This window comes from Pezoporus flaviventris, unplaced genomic scaffold, assembly GCF_033815535.1.
Source record: "Pezoporus flaviventris isolate CSIRO_AGI_PZ_B2104156 unplaced genomic scaffold, CSIRO_AGI_Pfla_v1 ptg000007l, whole genome shotgun sequence".
Lineage (NCBI taxonomy): Eukaryota > Metazoa > Chordata > Aves > Psittaciformes > Psittacidae > Pezoporus > Pezoporus flaviventris.
The window spans coordinates 95,915,001-95,942,358 of record NW_026892555.1 but is presented as its reverse complement, the minus strand read 5'-3'; the positions used below and the strand labels follow the sequence as shown (position 1 = coordinate 95,942,358).

The window sequence follows — 27,358 nt, the reverse complement described above, 5'->3', positions numbered from 1 at the left end:
GAACTAATGCAGTTTGTATGCTTTTGCTGCAGGTTGAAATTTGTTTTTCCCTTACATGAATGCAGTAATCTAACAAAATAATAATGCAAAATAATAGTTTTACCCAGATTTGAAGATCACATTACTGTTGCATAACCACTAAGATAGTACTATGTTTATAATGAGCTGAAATTAAGGTTGGCAGGTTTTGGTTTTGTGGTTTTTGTTTGCTTTTTTTTTAAAGCCAGCACATTAAATATATCAGTAGTACTACCAAAGGCTCGTCTGTTACCCAGGTTAACTCAGAAAACCTCTTCAGAAACCACGCTTTTTTCCTCCTGACTGCAATCTGCTGAACCGTGAACATTCTGCCCATCAAATTACAGTGTTGTCTAATAAAGGGTTTAACTTTCTGCTCATCTGGCACTGCTTCTCAGCTACCGCTTTAAACCTCTGCATTTGCATTCTGCTAACGTTGATGCCATTACAGCTGCAAATAAATTAAGCTGATTTACTCCTTCTGAATTATGTTATGTTTATTGATGCTTGTATAATTTAATTTCACACAAATTCCATTAAAGATTATGCCCTCTATCACAAAATGCTTCCAGTGGGGAAATATAATCAGGTTATAATAGATTTGTGTGTTACATTAAGATGACAATAGTCTAGTAGGTCCACTGTAATAATAAAACAGAACACAAACAAGGGATAAAATCAATGTCACACAGAAACCACTGCCTAGCTAACTGGCAGCTTCTATTATCATAGATTAAATAAAAACCTCACCATACTTTTTCAGATTGAAACAATTGTTTAATAGTGGCTTGTTTTGTTACCAAGACTCCTTCATTTCTCTGTTGCAAAGCGTTGCTACCAACACACACATAATTAAAGCATTATTTAAACATCAAGAAGCATTACATAGAGCTGAGAAGAAAAAGAAGGAAGTTCCAAGAAAGTTCTTTTCATCACCTAACTAACAGCAAACATAGATCTGGGAAATCTTTTCCCACAATTGGGAAAAAAAAAAAAGCAGCTCCCTTCACATTTCTTACTTCTTTTAAAAATTTCAGTACCAAATATGTTACAGTTACTAAAACCTTAATTAACCATAGGTATCACTCATTAAATTTTACAGCAAACTTTTACTTACAGTAAAAGTTTTAAACTGGTAAGAATTACAGGGTTCACGCAATTCTTTTCAGATAGCACATTTAACCACAAAATATGAAATCAGTGCTAATGAACATGCCTCCTCTAGAAGACTGGCGTTTAGTCATCTAAGTCAGGCCTAGGTGTGCCAGCTCAAGACTGTCAGTTAATATCATTTATTGCTACAGTTGTTAGTGTGAATACACAAACAACCCATTACAACTGAACTATGTTTGGGTGATTTTTATTATCATTGTCAGGCAGCATTTACCTTCAGTAACCCATTCTGAACCAAGTTTTGACTGCTGATCTTTAGGTAAAAGAGCTCCATATCTCATTTCCAAGGGATATTACTGAATCTTAGTTAATATTCATGGCTGTTATCTACTAAGAATTCAGCTTAAATAGATTTATCCAAATAAACTGGATAATAAGTGGATTTGTTGATCTGTTTAGATGGAAAATAATACAGAAATTGAAGCTGCAGACTAAAACCTTCTAACATATATTGCTTATTCACTGCTTTCTCTCCCGTCGCTCTTCCCAAAAGCTACATAATAGTAACTGAGTCCAGTGTGGTGTCCAACAGCTACTTTTTAATTTTATTTAAGCAAATGAGAAGGGGGCCATAGTTCGAAGGAGCATAACAGAAGGTTAAAAACAATTGTTTATCCTACAATCCTTTTACAAGAGAAAATGAGGACACAGACGAGGTCAGCCAACAAACTTAATTGGGTCAGCCAGTCACGTTTGTGTACGCAAGTTAGCTATGGAAAAGAACTTTTATGTAAAAAAGTTTATTATCATACTGTACACAGCATATGGCAATATTAGTGATCATTTGTTTCCTTTTTTCTGTTTCTTGTTTCAAATAATAGAAAATAAAGCAAAAAATTCTTCCAAATCTCAGAGTGGAATGAGGTGCTCAGAAAAGTTTGCAGAAAGCACCCAAACAGTCTACACATGGGAAATGCAAGTGATGCTTGCAGAATTCCATCTTCCCCCTTCATCCTATGACTGATCCACAGACAGACAGGGAACCACAATCCTTTTGTACAGTTCCCAGACCAAGCACTCATATAGCACAGGAACATTTTGCTCTCCAGCAATATGGAGTTTTCCATTTCCCTCCCTTTACCTCCAGTTTTATGTATTTTGTAATCATCTTACTAACACCCCCCCCCCAAAAAAAAAACCAACAAAAACACAACAAACCCAAATCCCACTATTTTTAAAAGATGCCTTTATAAATTTTATTTTGACAACTATTTTGCTACCTTTTGGTTAGACAAAATTAATGTCACTCTTCAATGCCTATTCTTGATGAATATCTTCAAAGATATAATTACTGTTCATCTTGTTCTGGACATTTAGTTGTAATTTGTAGTCTCAGTAATGAATAGCTTACTCTTAGACGATTTGGCAGGAGAGACTGCACTGCACAGACAGGTTAACAGATTTCTGCTAATGGGTAATAGAAAAGTAAACTCCTTTAAGTGGGCATTAAAAGGAAGTTCAGAATCAGGAGAAAACTGTGTACAGTCTCACATTTTTCCCTTTCATCCTATCTATCCTACAAATGAAGGAACTTTCATAGCATTTCAAATTCCTAGACATAATCGGTAACAACAGTGCCTCAATGATGTTAGAAAAGAAATATCTCAATATTAAAGGTAAATTATTTATGAAATGAGATACCTGTGAATAAGAGTTTATAATATGACTCTGTATTTCATCCATTGTGTCTGTTCCATAGGACACAGTACCTAGGTGCAGGCGCTTAAATATCATCTCATTCTGTGTAAGTGTTCCTGTAATGAAGAAGTAGTATATCACAAAGCAGCAGAAAATACCACAAGGCCACAGAAAATCCCACCCAAATGTTTCTTTTGGAAAGGAGGAATGAATCATGAGTTAGAATCAGTTAAATTAAAGGAAAGTTTGTGGAAAACGATCAGGGTTAGTCATACTGGAATAAATCACTGGTTTCACCTTCAAGCCGATTCTGTCAACACAACTAAATATACAAGTTTGAAAAACGACAGAAACTTTTCATATGGAAGATAGAAAATGCAGTATCTGGATGGACCCGACTCAAAAGCCAGTGCAAGAATTTGCACCATGTATCAGAAAATCTAAAGAGAAAAAAAACAAAAGCAAAAAACACCCCCACCCCCAAACAACCAAACAAAAACTAACAACCCAAAAAACACCCCCCCCAGAATTCATACAGAGATTCTGCACTTTGTGTATGAAGGTAGACATTCTGGCAAATAGGCACAATTAAAGCTGTCTACAGTAAGTCATTAAGAGCTAACATCACTTCCAAATTTAACAGATTTAACCTCCAACCGGAATAAGCCAGAATGAACAAAATCAGTGGTTTCAGAGCTCACTTCACATTTGTAAGAAACTACAGGGTGTCAGTCACAGGCTGACATTTTGCAGCCAAGTCTGCCAAGTAGTCACATCCTCTGGTTTGAAAAAGCTCTAATTGAAGGCTTCAGCCTTCTGTGATGGGCACATCAGGCAAAAAAAGGTCACTACTGCCTAGCTTCCTGTGTTCAGTTCACAAAATATTATTCTGAAAATGGCCCTTCCTAAAACTTTTTTCTACAGTTACTGTGCTAAAGTGAAATTAATATAGTACAAAGCTATTCTTATATTTAACCACAGTTTGGATTACAGTACATAAATCTGATGATAAAATAAAAAATTATAACATGTTATCAAAAGTGACATTCTTGAAGCTTCCACAATATTTTTAATATGGAAGATATGATAATTATTTATAACTAAAATTGCAGAATAAAACATTTTATATTAATTTTATTTACCTAGACTATTTTTATATCATGTCTTTGTCCCAGTATGCCAAGACACACAATAAGCCACAGGATGAGACAACACTAAAAGCATGACATATGATATAATTACTACCCAGAAAACTGAACTGCTTGGCCAGTAGCATCCAGTTTGTGCATCTAATATGGCTAGAATCAATGATGATCTTCAGAGACAGAAGGGCTGTAAAAGTGTCATGTCTTTCTCACTTATACGTGAGATGTCTACCACTCCTACTCCCTGGTAACATCTGTACAATGACACTTCATCTCAACTGTCATACCATCAAAATGCACCATCAAACTGTGTCTTCCTCTATTACCAGCACTAGATGATTACTCCAAATTCTCTCTCTACCATTAGAAAATGACATTTCCCATTTGCTTTTTCTTATATGTTGAGGATTTTTTCTTTCTATAGTAATATTTTTTTAATTAAAAAATATTTAAAATAAGGTTAATGTGAAATGCGTAAATTCTCCACAAAATATGTGTAACATTACCAAATATCACATACGAATTAGAATATTCCCAAGGCTGGAAAACAGCCAAGGAAGATGAGGTTCCTGATCTCTGGAATTAGCAATTAATAAATTTTTTGTTTACACCAGGGATAAGAAGATAATTTTGGTTTTATAGTAATCATATAAAAATATGAGAAATTACTTTTTCTGCCTTGAGAAGCTGTACTTTTATTGAGACCTTTTGCTAATTTTCTTGATTAAATTTTTTACTTTAGTAATAAGACAGGAAAATCCAATCTCCAGTTTGCACATGAGAAACATGGAAGTTTTCACTAAGAAACATGAGAGATTAAAATCCCCATCCCTAAAAAAAAAAAACCCTAAAAAACCCAAAACACCCCCCCCCCCCAACCAAAATTAAAACCCAACTACTTTGTTCAGTAATGTTTATTGCAAGAAATTTCAAGTAAATCTCCATCACCTTCTTTACTTTCCAGGCATGCTCATACCTTTTCACTGTCCTTGGCTTTGCCAAGCCTTTGAAGTAAAATAAACACTCCCCAGGAGTTGTGAAACTAAATGCTACTCAAAACTTGAGACAGCAGGCAACTGCCAAACCTGCTTCCCACTAGTTCTGTAATTGCTGCTTGGGAAAACTGAGCAGGAAACAAAATAAGCCCTAAGATTATCCTATGGAAAGATTATTTCTTCTGACACCACTAAATCAGTCCACTTCCAAATCATGCTTGGTGAGGGAAGGGTACATAGGAAATGGTACATGGAAAATCTACTTGTGTGCCCCCAGCCTCTCTCAGCAAGCAGAGAAATAAAGTTTCTGAGCAGAAAAGTATAGGGTTTTCTATCTTACAACAATCAGGAGCCAACGAAGGAGGTTTGGGAAAAGTGGGTGAGGAAAAATAACTGTCTTGTAAAGAAATGGAAATAAACATTCCAGCAATCCTGATTCAATACCTGCATCTTGTAACATTACTTATATGAGCTTTTTATTGACTACATTAATAAGAAACATCCATGGCATGTGAAAAGAGGCTGCCAACACACTTGTACCCATTACACAAAATTGTAATATAATAAATAATAATAAGAAAAAAAACAAAGAAACAACAATTATAATTTGCTCATTCTTCTTAAGACTAGTGTAAGGCTTTCAATGACAGTCACAATAAACCTGATGTGTGATTAGACAAACACGGCTAGCTACATTTCCCAAAAGTGTTCCCAAAAGTTTCTGCCAAAAATAAAGTAATACACCTTTTTTGGTCATCCACATGAAAGCTAAGTTTCACCATGTTTACAAATTAAGAATTTACACTTAAATTCTCTTCATGGATGAAATACAAAATGGGACAGAAACACCCCCATATATAAGCTGCCAATCGGTCACATTGTAACTTTAGCAGCAGCTCTGTTTCAAATTTTACTCTTTGTTGGAGACAAATACACCTTGACAAAACACCACAACTTTTACATTGTGTCCTGAAATGCAAGCACTTCAAACATCTAGAAGCAGATTTTCTAATATAGCCTACTTTGGGAAAGAGAAAGAACTCAAAACTGAGCTCTCTAGACTGCTCAAGGTGCTAAGTACTGAAGAACAGTGAAAGAGCTTTCCATTTTTAATAATGCTTTTTCAAGACTTACTTATCGATTCCATGCTTTCAGGACATTGCTAATATGAAGAGTTATTAGATAAAAAAGGCTTATTTTAGGAAAGCTTTCAGAAATTATGCTAGTCAATATATGATCTACTGCTATTATACATTGTTGAACTTTGCTTCGGAACGCAGGTACTACTCAAGGGGAAATAACCTGACAAAAAGTTAGCACACAATTCCTGAAGAAAAACTTAGTATGCTCTTTAATGAAGCCAAGAGCTTTTTTTCCCCTCCCTCCCCCCCCCCCCCCCCCCGCCAGTTGTATCATTAAACACAGAGTAAAGCAGGCAAAGAGGAAATTAATCTCTAAGGAGAAAGTCCTGAAGGCATCATTCCCTGGGTGGCAACAGATGTGATTCACAACAGAGCAGTAGAGGTTGTTTTATTTTGTTATTTTGTTTTTGAGAAGCAGATGCAGATCTTTCTGATCCTATACTACTAGATGGTAATTTGTGCCAATACCAACAATCTAAAAAGGCCAAAACATAAAAGCAAGAAAATATGTACAGCAGCAAAAGTAGTAACTTAATGACAGACTGAGAGGCCGAATAAGTTTTCACAAAATATGACTACTTTGAGCTATTTGCTTAAACAGACAAAAAAGTCAGTGTAAATGTGAAAATTTCTATGGAAACTTTAAGGAAGATCTTAATAATTACACTCTTAACAAAAATATGGAGATGAAAATCCTTGCTACGAATATGAGGAAAAGATATAACCTCGTATAGGATGTAAAAAGAAAAAAACTGATGGTGTACACACATAGAGAATATGTCTGCTCACTCAGTTGCTCCAGTTACAAACAGGCCATAAACATAACCATCACAAAACCTCAAGCCAAACCAATCCTACTACAACTCGGTGAGAAATAGGACAAAGATGAAGAGAGCTGATACATGTTTACTCTTTTCTGGGCAGAAGGTAACAGAAGAGGTAACAGTTAACACAGTTATGAATAGCAGTAGCTATTTCCTCTGCACCTCCTGCCTAAAATAATGACAGCAATATCTAAGAGTAACATTTATACTCATCGGATACACCACATATTTTCAGTTGACAGGAGCTCAACAGAAACCACAAAGTAAGAATTGACAGATCTAGTTTAAGTGCATATCTTGAAGCTTCCTGCAGGAACTCTCCATCAAATTCTTCCACTGCTAGCGGGCTCTGCTCACCCTGCAACCTCAGTGGTACTAAAAATCAGAGAGGTAGAGAAAGTGTAAATGTGAGAACAAAAATATATATCCATCAAAGTGAAGGGAGGAGATGTTATTCCATCAGCATTTTTTTTAATTACTCTCTGTGGTAACTTATATTGAACATATAAAGACTCAATTAAAGCATACCTTAAAATATTAGTTTTCAGAACAATTACTGGAATTCACTATTGTAATAGTACATTACATTAGGCACACCTAATGAAAAAGGCCGTGTATGCCAACCTTTAACACAAGGCTTTCCTAGAAAAATAAAGAATCCCATTGCTCTGTGCATCTGTTCAACTATTAGATCTGTTAAGTATCTCATTTGGTCCAAACACCCGCTAAAATGTTAATTACAGAACTCAAATACAAGTGCATGAATTAGTAAGTAACTATGCTTTGGAAGAGTGTATGCATTTGTTTTAGCTGAATACTCTGGTAGCTGTCATGAACAGCAGCAGGTCTGACATCCCGCAACCTAAACAACAAAAATGTGCAAAAAATATTGCCAAATACTATAATTTTTCTTTCATAATTAGAATCTTTTAGTACCCTAGAAAGGATGAGATCTCATGCTCAGCTGCCCTTGGAAAATGCTGGAAACTGCTCCCCCTTGAAACAGTCCTCCCCGCCGCCATAACGGATGACGCCTTGCTGTCAAACTTACATGTGATTCAAGTCCAAACAACGTGGCATTTTGGGTAATGGATGCTATAATTAAAATGTGAGTCCTAAAAAACCTGTTGTTTTAGTGGGTGTTTTTAGTAATGGCTTTGTTCTACATGAAGATAAGAACTCCTTAACAAAGGAATTAATGTATTGCTTTAATAGGCTGCACCCTGAGTTAAGTTTTAAAATTTATGAGTTCTCTGCAGCATTGTTCTTTAAACAATGGCATTGTCAAATGCAACCAGTGAGAAGATTAAAGTTCTCCCAGCAGATTAAGTACAAATTATCTGTCCTCCTGTTTCAGCATCATTTGTTCATTTATCACATAACGTCTAGTATTTCTGGTCAGTGTCAATATGCTCTGCATCCTTGCAGTTAACAGATGTCTTCTCTTGTCGAATGAATTACTTTATGTTTCACGCACTGGTGGCCGCAGATGTGTCACTATAGCAACATCATTAATTTCAGATCTTACCGGAAACATGCACTCCAATCAAACCTAATTATACCACATTGCTTTCTTGTCCCACAATAAGGAAACTATAATGCAATTATTGGGATACTTCATTTTCTATTATACTGTGGCAAATGAGAGAGCCACCGTGATGGACGCTTCTTGTCAAAAAGCTTATTGATGAAGCACAAACCCAATTTACAATCATACAAAGGACTACCTTGCAATTATGTTAGTAATGCAATGCTCCTTAGACTCAACAACTAATTCTCAATCATTTCCAGTGAAGCTTGGACCACAATGTAAGATTTTTGCAGACAGTTCTCCGAATTCCCTTTAATTTTCAATATTGAGGAAAACTTCATCTGCTTAAATTTAACTAGACCAGCCTTCTAGACCTGCTTTTTAATGGCACCCAGTTGGACTGATCACTATGAAACCGGCTCTCTTCTTACCACTCCGAGAGCAAAGCCTTAAGTGGGGAGAACAGAATCAAGTGGTTTATGTGACTATGAACTGAAAATTCAAGTGAAAAAGTACTGAAGCTAGCTCTCATGAACAGTGTATAATCATACAAGGGTAACCATGGATGAACTGTACAGATTTTGTTCATCACCCAAGAGTGTGTTTCACATTTGTAATAAAATGTAGAATAAGATAAATGTATTCAGGAGAGGAAACTGTAGAGCAGCTACTGATAATACTCGAGTAAAAAGTACATTGGGTACACAACTATTCAAAATTAAACACAGTTTAAAATTTGCAGGTCATTTAAGACTAACACAATTGAACAGTGTTTCCCATCACACGAAAAGTGTGGTCTGCAAAGCCATGGTCAGTGCCCTGGAGCTGGTGATGTCTGCTGGACTCCAGGCTTATTTTCACTTAAATCAGGTTTCAGCTAACACTTGGATAAAAGTACATTGGGTGAGACCGCTGACTGTTAGTTAGTCCAAGACATTTTGGAACTATTGCCCTAGAATACTCCTTTTATTTTCATTTTTACATCATTAACTTACAGATTCAGACCTTTCTGCAGAACTCAGCAGACTGCAGTGCTCTGAAAAGCCTTTGAGGTTGAACACTAGCAATCACCCAAACTATACATAAACACATTTTCTGGTAAAAGCCTTTCAACATATGTCTATTTAGTCCCTTTTAAGTATGCACTCTGAAAGGACAGAATACAAGTGTTTCTTCTTAAAATTAAACAGAACTACTGTGATTGCAAGTGGCATGATGTGGGTTGAAAAACAAACAAACGAAAACAATGATTAGAAGCAAAACAGTTTCTCTATGTATATGCAAGTCAATAAAATGCATCCTTTCAAAGCTTTATAGATGTAGCATGGTGTTTTTTCTTTGAAAATACAGTATCACTAAATTCTGTGCTGACAAAAATGTTTCATAAGGAGAAAAACTTTGGTTTTAATTACTGTTGTACTAGGTTAAGGGTACTGGTTGCCTTTCTAGAAGTAGAACTGCAGCAGCATTTCTTTCTTTTCTTCTTTTTCAAACAATCTTCTATTTCTCAAACAGGGTGGTAGATACATACATCTTGAGGAAAAGAAGACAGTGCACTAATCCTTGCGCCTCCAAATATAAGCTGAACATCAGAGTGAGAATGTAACTCTTGTATTGTAGAGTTCTGTGAATGAACTCTGTTAGCATTTTATTTAGCAAGTCTCTTAAAATTTTCAGTGCAGTCTGTTAAGCAGAATACTGCAATACTCAAGCCACTTTTCCAGTTTTGTATGGTAACCAGGTTCTCTATCATAAAGGTTTAAGAAGTATCTATTGGTTTTGACTACAAAGTAGTACTCTGGGTGAATGAACTCTACCGCATTGTTTTGAAAATTCATTATTTTTGAACATGCTTCCCCTTTTCCAAACATATGCTGTAAATTACATATTTCAAGCTTCCAATGCGACAGCCCTCTTAAAGTTACATAAATTATCATGATGAAGGGTGCAATTAAAATCAGTAAGCAGCTTCAAACAGCATAGAAATCATTAGCTATCTGAAATAAAACTTGTTAAAAGAATTGTTCACTTGCTTTGAAGAACTGCCACACTATAATTAGCAATACACTTTTCTAACATCCTAAGAAAGAAGGTTGCAGTTGTCTTTTATCTTTGACAAAATAAAACATATTCAGAAGTGTATAGGATAAAACATGTAGCGATAGAAAAAAAGAAGTGTGTTCTGCAAATGTGACAATATATTTATGTTTTATTTCAAAATATGCAATAATGAAAGTGTTCACCATGGGAGGGAATGTCAAACTATTTCAAGCAGAAAGAAATATAAACTGTGTATTAAGCTTCCTGAGCAGTGTAAGAGAGGCTAACCTCCCCCCCAAAAAATACTTTCTCACGATTTTGAACTATATTTTACTTAAAAACACTAAAAAAGTTCTTCAGCTATTTGAAAAACACTTTCTCAGTTCAAACGTTCAGCTTCTTAAAAAAAAGCTATGTCTACCAGAACTGATTTATTCAATCTCAGAAAGAACCAACAAAGGAGAAGAAATACTTTATTTTCTGCAGTATTTAATTTGTTATTTATTATGATATTTTCCAAAATAAACTTCAAGATTCCTTAAATGCATCTAGAACTAAGAGCATGGTACGACTGCAACAAGCTTCAGCCATAATGGCAGACAGCAGCACAGGGCAAAGCTCTTCTTCACACACTTACCTTCTGATCCTGGTATTGGTTGGGTTTTCCAGTGTAACAGTCAGGTATAGTAAACAGGGTAGTTATGAAGATGAAATCATACAGCAGCTCCTGAACTGGTCTTTGTAACATAAAGAATAACTAACTTCATGGGGATAACAGATACAATTTTGAAGGCTGCTCTTATCATTTGTTTTGGAAATTATTTCCTCTCTTGAAGGCCATTCTTAACTGTTACTTTCATACAACACTGAGGTAGAAATGAAGCACAGAATAAAATAGCATACTGAGTGTTAATCTAGAATCTTCTCAGAATAAGATATATGGTTCTCTTATTAACGCTATCCAGTGTCCTGTTATTATAACAGGAGTGTTCTGACCAGAATAAATCAGATTATTACTAAATACTGACTTTCACATGTGCGTGCTTGCCTACCTAAGCCTATTGATAATGGTATAAAGTCCTCAAGCACTCACTTAAAATTTTACTGAAAAATAAAAATCAGTAGTCTAAATCTACCCTTACATTAACATACTCAAATACAGAATAAAGTTTAGAAATTTTATAAAAGTCATCGTATTTCAGAATGGTAACCTGATATACCTGTTTTATCCGTTAGTAAATAAACTAATCGTCCCAGCTCTTCTGGTATGGTGCTAGTTCGAACAACTGTTCCAGGAATATTGTCATCTTTCATAATCATCCACCCATAGGCTGCCTTACCCATGTCCAAGTTCACACGTAAACTGCAAAGGAAATTTATACCATAATCAGTATGAGTATCAGGCAAAGTGAAATTATCACCATAAAAAATATAACTAGAAGCTCTTTTTAGGACACCTGAAAAAAAAAAAAATGCAACAAAAATTTTGGAACAATCCTTTTGTTATGTGTTTGAAGGTACTTATCACATTAGAAAGTCAGTCCCCATCCAAGACTTTCAGAACTACTGCAATACAAACAAATGCAGTATCATGCCTTCTGCATGAGATATTCCAACACTTTGTGGAGATTCTTCACATAATTACTACACTTATGAGAGCATTAGATACACTTTATTGACAAGAGTTGATTGCTGTTAAAGTCACTCCTTTTATTTGTTAAAAAAAAATCACAGGTGTTGAGGTTTCTTTATTATGTTAAAGTACAAATATTTTTGTATGTCTTCAAGTCACTGCTTTTTAAAAATTGCTTTTTCTTTAGGGAAGTACAACTATATTTGACAACTTCTCTTTCACATCACAACCAATCAACATTGTTGCTGTCCTTCCCAAAGTGCAGTTACAAAGGCCCTCAGGTGCAGAGAACAGTTGCTCAAGCAGCAAAATGGACCCTCTTGATAGCGTGTGGCCTGGAGTTCCTACTGTCAGAAGCAATAACGAACCTTTGGGTAGCTCTATACTAGAAACTGATTTGCAGCAAGTCTTATTTATATGACTTATTTACTAAGACTATTATACATAAAGGTGCAAAATCAAAAGTATTTTGACTTCAGTTCACTTGGTGTCTGCATATTTATTTCCATGTCCATGTCATACAAGAATTAACTGCCTTTGCACCCTGTATCCCTATGTTATAATAAAAAAGTTTTTGCTCATACTGGTCAGAGATAACTTTGATCACATTGTTCTTCCCCAAAATTAAATTCTTCAACTCAAAACTCTACGTCACCTTGTTCCAAAACTTTAAAATGCTACTTTCCTTTAGCTATTCACTGCATTCCTGCTACCGTATCAGAGGAACTAATGAACAGACACACGTTCACTTCCCTTGACTGCTCTAATAGAAACACTGCAAGAACAACTAGGATAGTGGCTACATGAACTATTTGTAGCTATTTGCTGAGGGCACATGACTGAGAGTCCCATACTTAGTAAGAGGTTTACAGTAGCAGAACCCTTAAAACTGTTCAAAGGTGTGTATCAAGGTCAAAACACTGCTAATGCACTTCAGACCTTCTTAACAGTCCTGAAGTGGTGCTTTACAGCCTAAACGAAACAGCAGCTACAAACGATTTTCACTTGTCCTCTTGCAGGCACAGGGACAGATTGACAGCAAATAACCTGAGGTAACAGTGGATGAAGCAGGGAGTCATAAACTGCAGTATCCCATAGATGCACCTAACTAGAATTCTGAGAACATCTGAACTTTCAGCACACACTTAAAAAAAAATCAGTTTACTCCAGACTCTCTCCTGAATTTGTGCAGATGACAGCACATGTTGCAGCACAGAAAGAAACAAGCCTTTTTGATACAAAATTCTTGAGGAGACAAGATGATATTTCATTAACTAGCTCTCATTTTCTCAATAAAATTGTCAGCATCAGGAAACTATCCTTCTACTTGGTGATACGTACCAATTAGCTCTGCAATATCATACCTAACTTCAGCTGTCTTCGGTCATGCAAATATATATGTATAAAAACACATTAGGACAGACAGCAGAAAGAGGACTCTACCAGATTCTTTTTACTGAAAATACTACAGTATTAACAAGGAGAAAAATACTGGAAGTGACTTGCCTTGCACTGGTTAACTGCAGTTTTACACTCTCACTCAATCCAGAACCAGTGCTGAGCAACCAGTATTTATACTACATATGTCTGCTAACTTGCAGAGTTAGACTAAAAGAACCAGTATAATAACCTCACACTGAGATATGTATCAGTCAACAGAAGGAACAGCAAATGATTTACTCCTCTTAGGGATTAAAACTTGCTTTTTAGCTATTCAAGTACAAAGGATGCTGTCTAGCTCGAGAAGAAAACCACAAGCACACTTTATTTAAGAACAGCTAGACATAATGCTCTAGACAGGAATAAGTGAAGGAGGAAAGCTGCCCATCACCCCACTTCAAAGAGGCATTCGGGCTGTATTTTTTTTCTGCTTGGCTACAGAGACAGGAATTCTATGATGAAAGTTCTATTTAAGAGCTGCCATCTCAGGTACAGGAGCCTCTCTACAAAGAGAGAAATCCATGTGGCCTCTCTTCCAATGGAGACTATACAAAGTCATCCAGATATGAAAAACTGTACTTCAGTAAGGTTAAATGAGAAAAAAACCTCTCAAAGCTGAAGTACACGTCTTCACTTCCGTCTTTTATAAGCATGGATATTATCTGGTTCCAATGATCTAAACACTATATTCATTTAATTATAATCTCACCTAAATACAGTTTACAGGTAAGACAGCTTCTGTTGCTGAGCAGTAAGGACAAATTTGTATTCCAAAGCATGAAGACATTATAGGAACTACCCTAGCTTTTCAGTATGCACTGCTAAGAGGAACAGAGGGTATCTCCTTTATGCTGAGGACCTAATAGGAAACTGGCACCATTGGCCTTCCAGAGAAATAACATCTTCCCAATGACCAGAACATTCCAAGAAAGGTTTCTGGCACACACAGATACTGGGTGCATGCTTGAACTGTTTACATAACTAAAGAAATAAACAGAAATGAAATAAAAAATGAGGTCTACATATCCATTCTCAGTATTAATTCTGAAGTTTGTACACTGTATCCTGCTCTGATGTCCTCCACTTGGTGCTTGCTGTCTTCAAGGAAATTTTTGCCTTTGAAGTCATTGTAGCGCATGATGGAAACTGCTTTAACACTAAAAATGATGGAGGCCCATTTGCTTTCAAATCTTGCTAACAGAACTTCACAGGAATGGACAGGAATACTTGACTGAAAAGTCCAAGAATTCTTATATGATAAACCAAGGAGATATTATGCTTATTTTCAGTGCCTGACAGTATTAGCTATGATTTCTCTTAAGCCCTTTGTGGACTTCAAGAAACCTCATTATGCAACCAAACCCATTTTAAATTTACCAGTTTTTAAATCCTTCTCATTCAGTTTAAGGCTCCAAGCTCATCAGTAATTAATGAAAATGCACAGAACTGCATCATATGTAGCATTAGCATATTGTTGCACCAGTAACTGTTTTTTTTTTTACCAAACCAGTTAACAGCAGTCTTCAGACACAGTCTGTTAATAATGGTATTTGAAAGCTGTTGCAGAGAACAGGCATATTTAATGAACATCATAATGTGAAGTTTCTTGTCTCTCAACCTGAATACTAGTTCTAGAGGAGACAAACCTTAGGCAACTGTTATCCAACTTGGGGATTTATTCCACTAAGAACCAGGGTGAATTTGTTCTGCAATCTAGCTTTGGGGTAAAAAAAAAAAATCAATTACACATTTCAGAATCCACAGTGCTTTTTACTACAAGAACAGAATTTTTGCTTTTATTCCCTCAAAAACGCTGGTAGTGTTTTAGGTTAAAGAAATTAATATTTACAGGACTTCTAAACTTATCTTCTCCCTAACAGCAATTGGGCCTCCATGTAAACATTTCTGATTTTTAGTCAAAATGGACAAAGTTGCCAATAACCGAAGGCCTTCACTGAGAAAGGCTGACACATACGTTTAGAAACTTCAGAAACATTCTGCCTTTCACGACTCAGTGAAAAGCAATGAAGACCTAATGAAATTAGCATAGATGATTCTGTGAACAAAATGATACTATAAATAAAATTCAAGAATGAATTTGAATCAAAATAGTATGAGTTTTATTTGAACTTCCTAACCAGTTCTCCAGATAAGCAGAAAGCCTGTAGCAAAACACAAAGCCCTGCCAAAACTTCAAATGCAGCATGAGTGTCCAGAGAAGTACCCAATTTTCAAAACAAATGAAGTAATTGAGATGTAGTCTTTATATTTTCAGTACTTCTTTCTGAGTGAAATAGTGGAGATACCTGGGTCATGTTAGTACCCAAAACCGTATTCAATCCCCTGTGGTTATGCTCCTAACCTTCTTAAATCCCTGCCTGCTTGAAACAGCCATAAACAGCCATTACGCACTTTACACATTAACTAGAAAACAATATTGAACAGTTTTAAAATTATTGGCCAAGAAAAAAAATCAAAAAGCTTCATATAATATTTTTCAGTCTCTACATAGGTTTCATTATGTTTCATGGTATGATATAGAAGCGTAAGGCCCATTTGTAAGGATTGCTTAAACTACTTTGAGCAACTTTTTAGCTCTTCTGCATTGAAAGATTTGCATCATATATCTAATATATATTCTGTGTATGTGAGACTACATATACTGATACTGTATATGTAACACATCCATATATTACACAAATTAGAGCTCCAACACAGCACAAATTATGATATAATTTAAAGCAGCATAGCTGCTTGCTGCTGCAAGACATTACAAGCTCGCATAGGTGCAAATTCCTTGGATCCTGGGAATACACACAAATTCCTATTTGTATAATCCCAGATTTGATTGGATATTAATGTATTTCAGATACAAGACTTTCTTGCAGTGTTTTCTTCGCTGCCCACTGAAAACAGATTGACAGAACTTGAAGCATTTTTCTTAAATGCTCCTCTTAAAAATCCAGAAAAAAGCAGCCAGGAGCCAGGTAATGCCCCAAAACTCATGCTAAAGCGCAAGACAGTTCCTTCCAGATCTTTGGGACAGCTTATTTCGGCAGAATGGCTCAGTACCTAAGAGCCAACTAGAAAAACGCCTAGGAATACCAAGGAATTCAGGGAGAAGGGCAATCATAATCATGGGGAGATTGATGTAGTTTTGGACAGTCTGTCAAGGACTCGCTTTCAATCCTCCTTTCCCAATCAATTTTAAAAAATGCAAACAGATTAACTCTGTAGGAAGGCAGACTGCCTACGGAGGCTCCCTGGGCCATGCTTCCTCCATAGGGGAAAACCAAACGTCAGTTACAGAATATAATTCTAAGGGTCAAACCTTTCTGGGAGTGTGGGCCCGTTCAAAACATTTTATGCATAATGGTTCTAACTTCAGACAGTGAAGGAACATTGATTGAGAGGAGTATTTAGGATGCAGCTGAATCACAGCGAACGAGCTGCTTGCCACAGCAAAAATGTTCCTCTTTCTATTAATTATAGGAAAGACTGTACAGAAATCAGTTAAACTCTGCTAACAGTTAGTTACCTCCTCCCAGTGATCTTCACCAAATATGCCTGGCCATGGAAAATTATTTTCATTGCATACCAGGAATTTCCTTTGCCCTGCAAACCAAATGCCAAACACAACTGCAAAACCCCTCCATGTTCAGAAACTTCCTGAATTCTCTAGAACTCTCAATCATCACATTTCGTGTGTGCACAAGTTCAGATATTCATTGCCTATACCAGTCAATCCTGTGAATTGGATTCTCCCATGTTCATTTCCTTTACCAGTAAAAAGTTCATTATTTCTCCAATACAGCTATTTTAAAATCATGAAAAGACACAACACTTGGTGCTTCTGTGTCATTAGCCTCATAATTTTCATCTCCAAGAGTTCACACCCTAAATACAGCCTAAAGAAGAAGTAATTTCCATGCTCAGCATCCAGAAAAAAGAAGTGTAGCTATATTTTGAACAACTCTGGCATGACTGGAGTTGTTCATTTTGCTGACAGTGTGGGAAGCAACCCTGTATACAAATGAGCAGAACTGAAGAAAAGGCGGTATAGAAATAGATAAAGCTTTAGAGAGAAAAGCATTCTCTGACAGATTCCTGTCTGATCTTCACAGAGTAACTACATAGTCCATCTCAGAACTAAGCCAACCACATCCTCTAGTATTTTCGCTTTGTATGCTATCTCCCACAAGCAGCTGAAAAATGGGATTAGATGTATCCTAGAAATTATTTTTGGAAAAGAACTATTCCACAAGTCCACTAAAGAACTCTTAATTTGAAAACAAGCTAATGAACCAGCATGTTTCTCAGTGGTATACGCTGAACTTCCAAAACAGAGTCAAATTTACTTACACCACCTATACGCTCTTAATCCTCTTGCATCCAGTAACAAAGATACTGTGACAGTTAAAAGCCAGATTTAAGTTTTGGCTTAAACTCTTTATTACGGCAGAACGGTGACCAACAAGTGATCTTTTACACAGTTAGTTCACTTTTTCCCTTCCCCTATATGTCTTTGATGATTATGTGCATCTTTCAGCAATATGCAGACTTGACTATCGCGTGAATACAGCAATTTTGCCTCCTCACATGGGTAAGTTGCTTAGTACTCAGTAACTGTGTGTGTATGGGGGGGAACGATGATATGACCTAAACAGCAACATCACACAAGCAGTAAGAGAGTTATGACACTGACTATTTAGAAAGATATCACAAAACTGAAACACAAATGTGTAAATAAAAAAGGGCCAGGTAAAGGAAGTGGCAACTGTCCTAAAGTGACCAGTTTGTACAAGTCCTCTATACTTCCCAGCATATTTGCTGGAGCCCTCTCCCTCAACTACCAGAGTAAGTTGCTCTTGCTACACAAAAGCAGCATAAAAATACAAGTCCTTTAAGTTCTAAAATCTTAAGACAGATACTTCCTGAGTACCATACTGGTCAAATATGACAAGACAGAGTTTCCTTCACACAGACATGTACTTAAATAAATGTGTCCACAGTAGCACATAAGTCATGTAAGAAGATTAGAATTCTTAATCAAATCATTTTTTTTTTTTCCCTTAATACTACACGGATTTCAATATTGTGCGCAAACGTGAGGGGACAGATCTTAAATCTACTGACAGTTTAGCTGCTGCTAACTCTGTGGCTAGCCACTGTTCTTAGTGAACAACTTATCTCAAACTGAAGAGTTCCAGAGAGCATCTAAAATTAATTATCACTTTAAATACTGGGTATTTTAAGAGGAGAGGATATTTCCATTTTGCATAGGCAATACCCATTCAAGGAAAAAAAATCATTTTAGGGTCAGTGTTCTCATTTCTGTGTCTACAGAAGACTTGATTACAGACATGGATATTATTTCCTGTTCCAGTTTATATGCAATTTGAATATACAGTACTCATGCTTAATGAATTAATTAATTCAGGGCAAGTCTCTATTTGGTTACACATCTTAAAAGTCCTCTCATTGTAAAAGTGCACTTACATTATTCAGTCATTCCGTTTAAATTAATCATTGTTGTAGTAAAAAATCTGTATTTTAACCAGAGAAATGGAACATTTTCAGTATTCAAGGCATTAAAAATAAAATTCCAAAATATCACAGTTCATTCAAATACATGTTCCCTAAACCCATGTTCTCAAATATACCAAGATTGTATCCTTATTAATACATTTATGCTAGTAAAGGATTAGATATCCTGATTACTCCAGCAAGATGAACATTATACAAAAAAAAAAAAACACAACAGTATTGTATTCTGTACAGTGATCCTTCAAGAATCAGCAGATTTGTTGGCACCTTCTCCTTCAGCTTCCTGATAAGATCAATTTCCTTTGCAATGAGAAGCAAGTATAAATTTCAAGAAAGCCACATTCAGTGAAATTAGACATCTGTGTTCTTCTTTCATTCTTATACATACCTGATCGGGATGATATAGGAAAACAGCAGGAGGAACCGGAAAAGGTTGCGATACCATGGGCCTACAAATCCTTGTAAGGTTACCATAACAACTGATAGTGCAACTAAAGCCAAAAACAGGGCTTTGGTCAGTTGATTTAACTCCAAATCCAGCAGTCCAACCTAGAGTAAGAAGTACAAATCAAGTTATTGGTAATGAGTTTTTCTTAAACTGACACCTCTGCAGGGCAAACAATTAGCTATTATTGGCTTTTTCATTCCTATTAAAAATCCATGTACTTGTAGCAATTAACTGCATTTTGATAACTGAATTATTGTTCCTATGCTTGCATGGAACAGATGTTTCCTGGTTACAGGACAGTAACAATTCCCAGAACCACTGTGGACTGTCTCAGATAGCCCTTTGAATGCCTTTACACCCAATACATATGTCCTTCATCCCCTGATACAGGATAGTAACACAAGAGGGCAAGGAGAAAAGACAGAGAGTTAAAAATAAGGAGGAACAACCTTCTGTCACGTCTGCAGCAAAAATCCTGGCACTGTATATTATATCTCTAGGGTAGCTACTGCTTATTTACTGCTAGAAGATCAAAAACCTGTTAGATCCAAGAATCAATGGACAAATGCAGCAGAGCTACCTTCTCATTCATGTAACTCATCCTATTCTCCAATACCAGCCTGTAAAACTGAACTTATTTCATAGAAATAATTTATAATTGCATGAAGCTTTCAGTTATTCCATATAATACTAAACAACAATAATCAAGTGGAATGTCCATTTTCAAAACAAAAGAGTAAAAATGGCTTCAACTTTTCACAAGCAAAAAGGTATTTGATTTAGAAATATTTTAGTAAAAACATTAAGAGAGGCTATCTTTCATCCACTGTTTCTCATGAAAAAAATATTTTTGAGCTATGTAACTAAGACTCTCACCATTTCAATAATGTATGCTCTAAGCTAAGTATTTATACTCCACTTTTTGAGATGCTCTTGTAGTCAGTAAAATATGTGGGAAAATTATGTGAGGGTTTCCTAGACCCCATCACAGATGCCCCTTTTATCTCCAAGTCTTGTCAGTAAGACCAGTAAAACATAACACTTCCTTAGATAACAAAGAGTCTGCAAAAGAACCACTTTAAATATAGTTCTTAAAAATTCCAGCAATCTTGCTTATACATGGGCTGTCCCTTCCCTAGAGAACCAGGCAGCTGAAGACCACAGCGGCTGATTTATCAGCTGCATTTAAAAAGCAGCACAACGAGGACAAATATCTTGCAATTTCCGCTGCTTCAACTACTACATAGTTTATGCTTGAATTATTGAGAAAAATAGGTTTTTGGATTAAAATGAAGAAAAATGAAGCCAGGGAAGTAGAGCATGTTTCAAAGCCCAGATCTTTTTGCTTTGACAAAGGCAGCCTAAGTTTCAGGCCTCGCTGAGGATCAGATGAAGTCATTATTCATTCAGTCAGGGAAAAAAGACTCAATTACCTCAACCTAAAGATGCTATCAATGAATGCAAAGTGCATATTTTACTCTATTCATCCAAATCCCATTAAAAAGTGAAAGGAATGATTTAATCTGGCCTTCTAGAGTTGGTCTTTTTTTGTAATAAAATAAAGAATCACTGTCTTGCAATATGCATAACCACTACCTCACACTTTTTTTCCCTGCATCATGGTAGTGAAAGCCTACCTCTCCCCTCTGCTCCCTCTTTGGTGTGTGTGTCGTGTCCCCGTTCCCCCCTCCCGTAAAAAGCCCCACCCCAGAACAGAAATGAATAAAGAGCTTCTTTGGAAAGAATGCCACTTTTTGGACAGAAACATTAAATTTAGTCCACTGCACACCGATACGTAGCTAATTCAAAGCATTAATACCTATCTAATTGATGAAGACAGATGTGAATTTAAGTTTGGAATCCAACAAAAATGTGTTCAGAGTTATATTAAGAGAATAAAGGAAGCTGATGTTGAAAACTTTTCACACAATAAATCTTTTGCTCAAGAACATTTGGTTTGTTACTAATAACGTCATCCTTTTTAATGTAGGTCATACTATTAGCCATAGTCAATTGTAATATTTTCATTTACTATGGCAAGTGAAGGCAATTGCAAAATCTTAAGAAGGCACACAAAGAAAGCTTTACTAGAAATGCATTCTCAATTTCTCAAAAATTAGTTACTATAATGTACTGAAATATACTTGGTTTAATTCTGTACCTTTCCACTTAAATATCTGCACTCCAACTAACAAAACAGTTTAATCCTCCATATACATTTCATGAAGAAATTCACTAACATTCTCTAAAATTTATATGAACACTGAAAAAGTGGGTAATATTAATTATATTGATTTTATCAAGATATTTGTAAAATATACCATCTTAAGAAAGCGATTTCTTTCCTTTTGAAAATAATCATAACCAGAGAAACTATGACAATACAAGAAATAGATGAATTAACAAGTGGAGTAATTTTCCACGTTTACTGCTATTTCTAATATTAGAAAAGCAAATTTTCTTCTACTTGTCATAATATTTGTTCTATTTGAAACAACTGTGTTAACAAAATTAAACACACCACTGGAAATTTTAATCTCCAAGGGAAAATTTGATCATATGTCTAAGACAACCACAACAGTTTTGCAAAGGGGCTGCTCTATGGTAATGAACACAATAATTGCCTGTGTAATCTAAAATGCTACTAATGACAACAACTGCAAAACCATTTAGCTCCTCTTTAATTTATGCAGGAAGTTTTAAATAGCTAATGGTTCTCAATAAAATAATATTTTATACCATCAATTGCCTACTTGCACAAAAAAAAACTGAAAGTTTTAAGAATACATTATTTTGAATGAGGGAATGATTAAAGGTCTAAACTTCACATTTTGAACCACAAGGTATAAATCATTATCTTATAAAAAAAAAAAAATCTTGATTTAATTAGCAGAAGTTGAAAGCAACAAAAAAACCCTTTCTGACAATTGAAGTAGAAAAAGTACAGCAGCTATTGCTGCCCTAGATGCTTAACTTCTGGAAAAGGTTATCCTCTGAAGCTATTATAGCAGCACTAGAACAATTCTTCAAACATTATAATTTCCAATTGCTTGGAAAATGCGGAAAAAAATACGCTAGAATACTGAAATGAAAAATTTTGATAATTCGATGTTACACAACAGTAAAGATTTCTCAAAAGGTCTAATGCAGTCATTTTTATTCAATTACAGTTTAAAGTGCATTAGAAATAATTGCTCCCACATAGACTTTTTAAAGTGCCCTACTCTAATACTGTTGAAGTATTAAGGCACTATCTTAGGAGAGACTTCCCCCTGCAACCAGATTCTTCCCCAAAGGTAATTATATTTCAGTAATCACTCGGGTTCTGCACTGACAAACACCATACTGGCTAGAATGAAATTTCAGGGTATGGGTGCTTGAGATAGGCTTTGACTTTAATTTGCACCATACACAAAATTTTTCTTCCCTATTCTAAATACATGCTTTGAACTTTATTAAACCTTGAATACTAGACAAGTATTCACGTTTTCCTTAATCCTAGTCGAAACTTAGATATAACAGCTCTGCAAAGAGTAAGGTAAGTATTTAAAATTACTAAAATTCAAGTAATTTATTTTCTTCTTTGGGATGAGAAAAACATACCTTGCCTAAAAAAGATGATTCATGGCATTTCATCATCTATTAAATTTTAAAATTTATTATCTAAATTACTATGTACAGTTAGCTGCATATATCAGAACCCCTATGGCTTTCTCCAATAATCTGTTAAACCTTTCCCATAGTCCCTGGGAATATTAATCCCTGTTTAAAGACTCAATAGACACATCAATATCCATCTACCTTAATCTTTGACACTAAAAACATGTACAGCAACTTCGGAATCTGTAAATGTTTTTTCTTGTTAAGTCTCCTATCTAAGGTTATTTTTTATTATTCAAATTCTTGACTGCTCAGCAATCCAGATAACCAGATAATTATGAATCAAAACAAGTAAAGCATGTGAATTCAAGTTTAGGAAGCATCTTCCCTTAATTCACTGTTCTCAATTAATGGTTTGACAAACATGTTTCTCCAAAAGCCTGTCTTGATTAGCACAAAACTCACCAAATCTTTTATATTGTATGTTACACTTTTATTCAATATCTTACTCATTCTTTTAAGCAGTAGATTCAAAAGTAGGAAAAACAAATAAACCACTGAAAGATATAAAGTAACCATTTAGTGGAAAAAAAAAAAAAAGCCACTTATTCCTGCTTTTTCTTAGATCAATTTTCAAACAGCTCAATCACTTGTTTAGCTGCAAGAACAACAATGTCAAACCTTGAAAACATTTTCTGAAGCACTAAAAACATATTACAAGATTTATTAATCTTAGAATTAAAGCAATAATCATGGTGGTATGTGGGGGCATTCTACCTGGCTTAAGTAAGACCCAACAAGACCTTGATTAAACTGAAATATTTGGCATTATGTTAATACTGCAGGTTTATGGAGCTCAACTGCATCTATTCTACACTGATTCCAAGGAACACTTTTAGATATTTACCATTAATTGTATCCACAAGGAAACAAATTACTATTACTTATCTGTATCTTGAGAAAAAAACAGTCCATATCCAACAGATAGGCATTTTAAATAGCAGAAATATTTTAAAACTCAAGAAGAAATACATGGTTATCATCCAAAAGAAGATGAGGAGGCTGCAAGCAGATAACGTGGGGTTTTCTTAATGTTTTGATGCATATTCAAAAACAGAGCTTTAAGTGCTTTTAAAAACATAATAAGTTTATTACATTTTTAAATTACTTTTCTGACTTGTCTGTTTTTAGTTTAACAAGCTATTCATAACTGCGTAATATCTATGTTTGAAATAAACTAATCACCTTAGGAACAAAACTACCTTTTCTGTAGCTAGTAATACCTCCAATGCTAAAAGAAAACAAAGAGAAAAAGAAAGCAGAGATACAAATCTGTATCTCTGTTTGTCCATTTCATATTGCTGCCTTTTCCAGACTCATCCTCATCTGAGTTTGGATACAAAATGTGAAACTTGAAACTCCTCTCCAGGTTTTTAGGGGTGCTTAGCCCTCTCTAGTTCAGTCTACAGTAAAAACTCTAAGTGAGCTATACCTAACAACTGTACTTAAATAGTGGACTCAGTTGCTTGAAGTAAGGCACTCGTTTTGACAAATGCTGGCCACAGACATCACATCCTTCTTACGCGTGTCTTTTTCAATTGTGTCCTGATTTATCCTAACACCAATGATTTATCTATTGGTGATAAAACATTATGTTTCAAAAGATTAAAATCAGAGAAACTGAAGCTGACCCATTCTTAGTAGCGAGTTGACAATAAATCTGATTTTCATTAACACTTTTGAAGTTTGTTCAACTATCCAAATGTCTCCAAAGAGACTTCATTCTGATCTCTTTTCTTAAAATCAGTCTTGAAATACAACAATGGAGCGAAGTCATTGATATTTGCCTCTACCTTGTTTCAGTATTTTGCTCTAATTTGACTGAAGGCTAAAAAAAAGACTTAGCTGCAGTTTAAGAAATGTCATGTACAGTTTGGTCAGCAGAGGGTGCTCACGATTGGTGTTATCTGCTTTTGTAAGGGCTCTCTTGGTAATTCAGAAGCATGCTCAGCACTGTATGTACCTTTATAAGGGGACCCGTATTTCTGTATGATCTTCCTTGGCCAACAGCTTTTACCCCGTTTAGTTTGAAAAGTTCAAATAAATTATTCGAAGGAATTTAATAATTCAGATTTTGGACTGAAATACTGTATTTCCTTCTTAGCAAAAAGTTACACTTCATATACCTTTATACAGTCACAGACTTGTACCTTAAGGTGCCAGCAGTGAGACGCTGTGAGGCCATATGTTCTCTGACTTCACTATCTGTCATGCACAGGAATTATAAAAACATGTACAGAGCATATTAAGAAAACTGAAAAGGTTAATGGCTTCTTAAATTCTGGCATCCACAACACGGATTGTGCTGTATTAGTAACATACCCTTCCTCCTATTAGAAGCTATCAATGGAGACCACCCATCAATTTAGAATAATTACTTCAATAATCTGAGCCAACTAATCATACTGGAGACTTCAACAACCAAAAGCAATCATACAGTGAAAGTTTTAAGATTTTTTTTTTTCCATTTAAAACAATCATAGAAGGCATTCAGAGTTTCTAAGCACTCACAATCCTCCTCATATCTGATGAAAATTTGTAAGACATAGAATTCCACAGGGAAAAAAAGATCAGGATTTAAAGATGTTCAATTTCACATTCAAACATCATCTTCAGATTCATATTTCACCTCTAACTTTTACAAATGTTTGTTATATTTTCTTTTAACCTTGATCATCACCAGCTTCTATTCGAGACTTCTCTAGCATACTGTCATGCAGTCAGTTCTTTTAATGGTCAGAATACAGAATAAGCAGCTCTACACATTACACACTATCATTAATACTATTCAATGGAGATGGCATTTTTTCAACTCTGAGTAGATTGAAAAAACGTCTTACTCTCTCACAGATGAAAATAATTACCTTTGCCAAAGTAACTGCAAAACTAGCATGGGGAGAACTGGTTCTAAAATTTAGAATTTGCAATTATATAAATAAGTATTTAAAAAGTGATACATATATTAAAAAAATAAATAGCTTAGAAATAGGTACCACTTCCTCCAAGAAAAAATAATAATTATAAAAGCAACCTAAGAAATTGATAGCAAATTTTTACTCTTTCATTTGTGCAAATTTTGGGAATTCTAATTTATCAGCACTTCAGACCAAGTAACTGACTGGTCTAAAGAACCTTTTCATACAGAAAGCTGCACACATTTTTGGCCCTGTAGGGAACTGTATCCGTGTTTTATATATATGTCACACTATATGTTTAAGAAGATTTTATGCATGGTATGCAAACCTTGTACCTTTTTCAAAGACATCTTTGAAATTAAGTGAACACTTGAAAACGTGTATATAAAGAAAACCAACCTTTGCTTACTCCACATTAAAATTAAGGCATAACACAGCTCCTCATAGACTATCTAGATTAGGCTATTAGCAGAGATTATTACATTTTTTTAATGAGTTTATCTCACAAGAGGGCTGGGGGAGGAGAGGTCAGAGCTAAGGTTATCAAAACACACATGGCAATTTTTCCATTAAGAGTTCAATTAAACAAATGAAGCCAAGAACCCATGCAGTTTAAGCTTGTTTTAAGTTTTATCACTTTGTATTACCTCAAATCAACTGTAAGCTTAAAGACATTTAAGTTTGGTTGGTTTTTTTTACCTTCCATCTTACTCGAGGTTAAATTGAGAAATACATTTGAAAATGTCCTTCCATGTAAATTACACATTTCATTATACCTTGCTGTTTAAAAAATTGCAAGAAAGTTGGGAGAAAAAAAAAGAAAGCTTCATTGGGAAACAGCAGCTTACATTAAGTTGGTTCTTATGCCATAAAAATACATGGAAATCAAAGCAGCAACCTTTCTTCCTGGAAGTGTAATTGAAATAATAGGGTACAGACAATACACAGGTGATTAAAGTGACTGAGACAACTTTCTGAATATGTATTCACCAATAAATTAAGTGAATACATAAAAACCGAAGGAGAAATTAAAAGTGCCTCCATTGGCAGTATGCAGCATCTCCTTCATTGATTGAGCACTTCTGGGATCATCCTCTCCCTACACTATGCATACCTCAATTCCATTATCCAACCTGTCTCTGCACAGGTCTGGATACATACACCTAGGCTTTCTTTCACAGAAAATCCAGTTAAAACCCCTAAACAATC

At 35.3% G+C, this 27,358-nt stretch overlaps 1 protein-coding gene across 7 annotated transcripts in view; it reads right to left on the bottom strand.

The window, feature by feature from the left end:
* Positions 1 to 27,358, bottom strand: part of ATP9B (ATPase phospholipid transporting 9B (putative)) — a 170,133-nt gene that overhangs the window by 29,952 nt on the left and 112,823 nt on the right. For all 7 annotated transcript variants that reach the window (XM_061449603.1, XM_061449605.1, XM_061449600.1 and 4 more), the window contains 3 exons: positions 19,515 to 19,675; positions 11,727 to 11,869; positions 2,833 to 2,945 (listed from right to left, as the gene is read on the bottom strand). In XM_061449603.1, the coding sequence (XP_061305587.1) occupies positions 2,833 to 2,945; positions 11,727 to 11,869; positions 19,515 to 19,675 (417 nt within the window). The remainder of the gene's footprint in view (positions 1 to 2,832; positions 2,946 to 11,726; positions 11,870 to 19,514; positions 19,676 to 27,358) is intronic.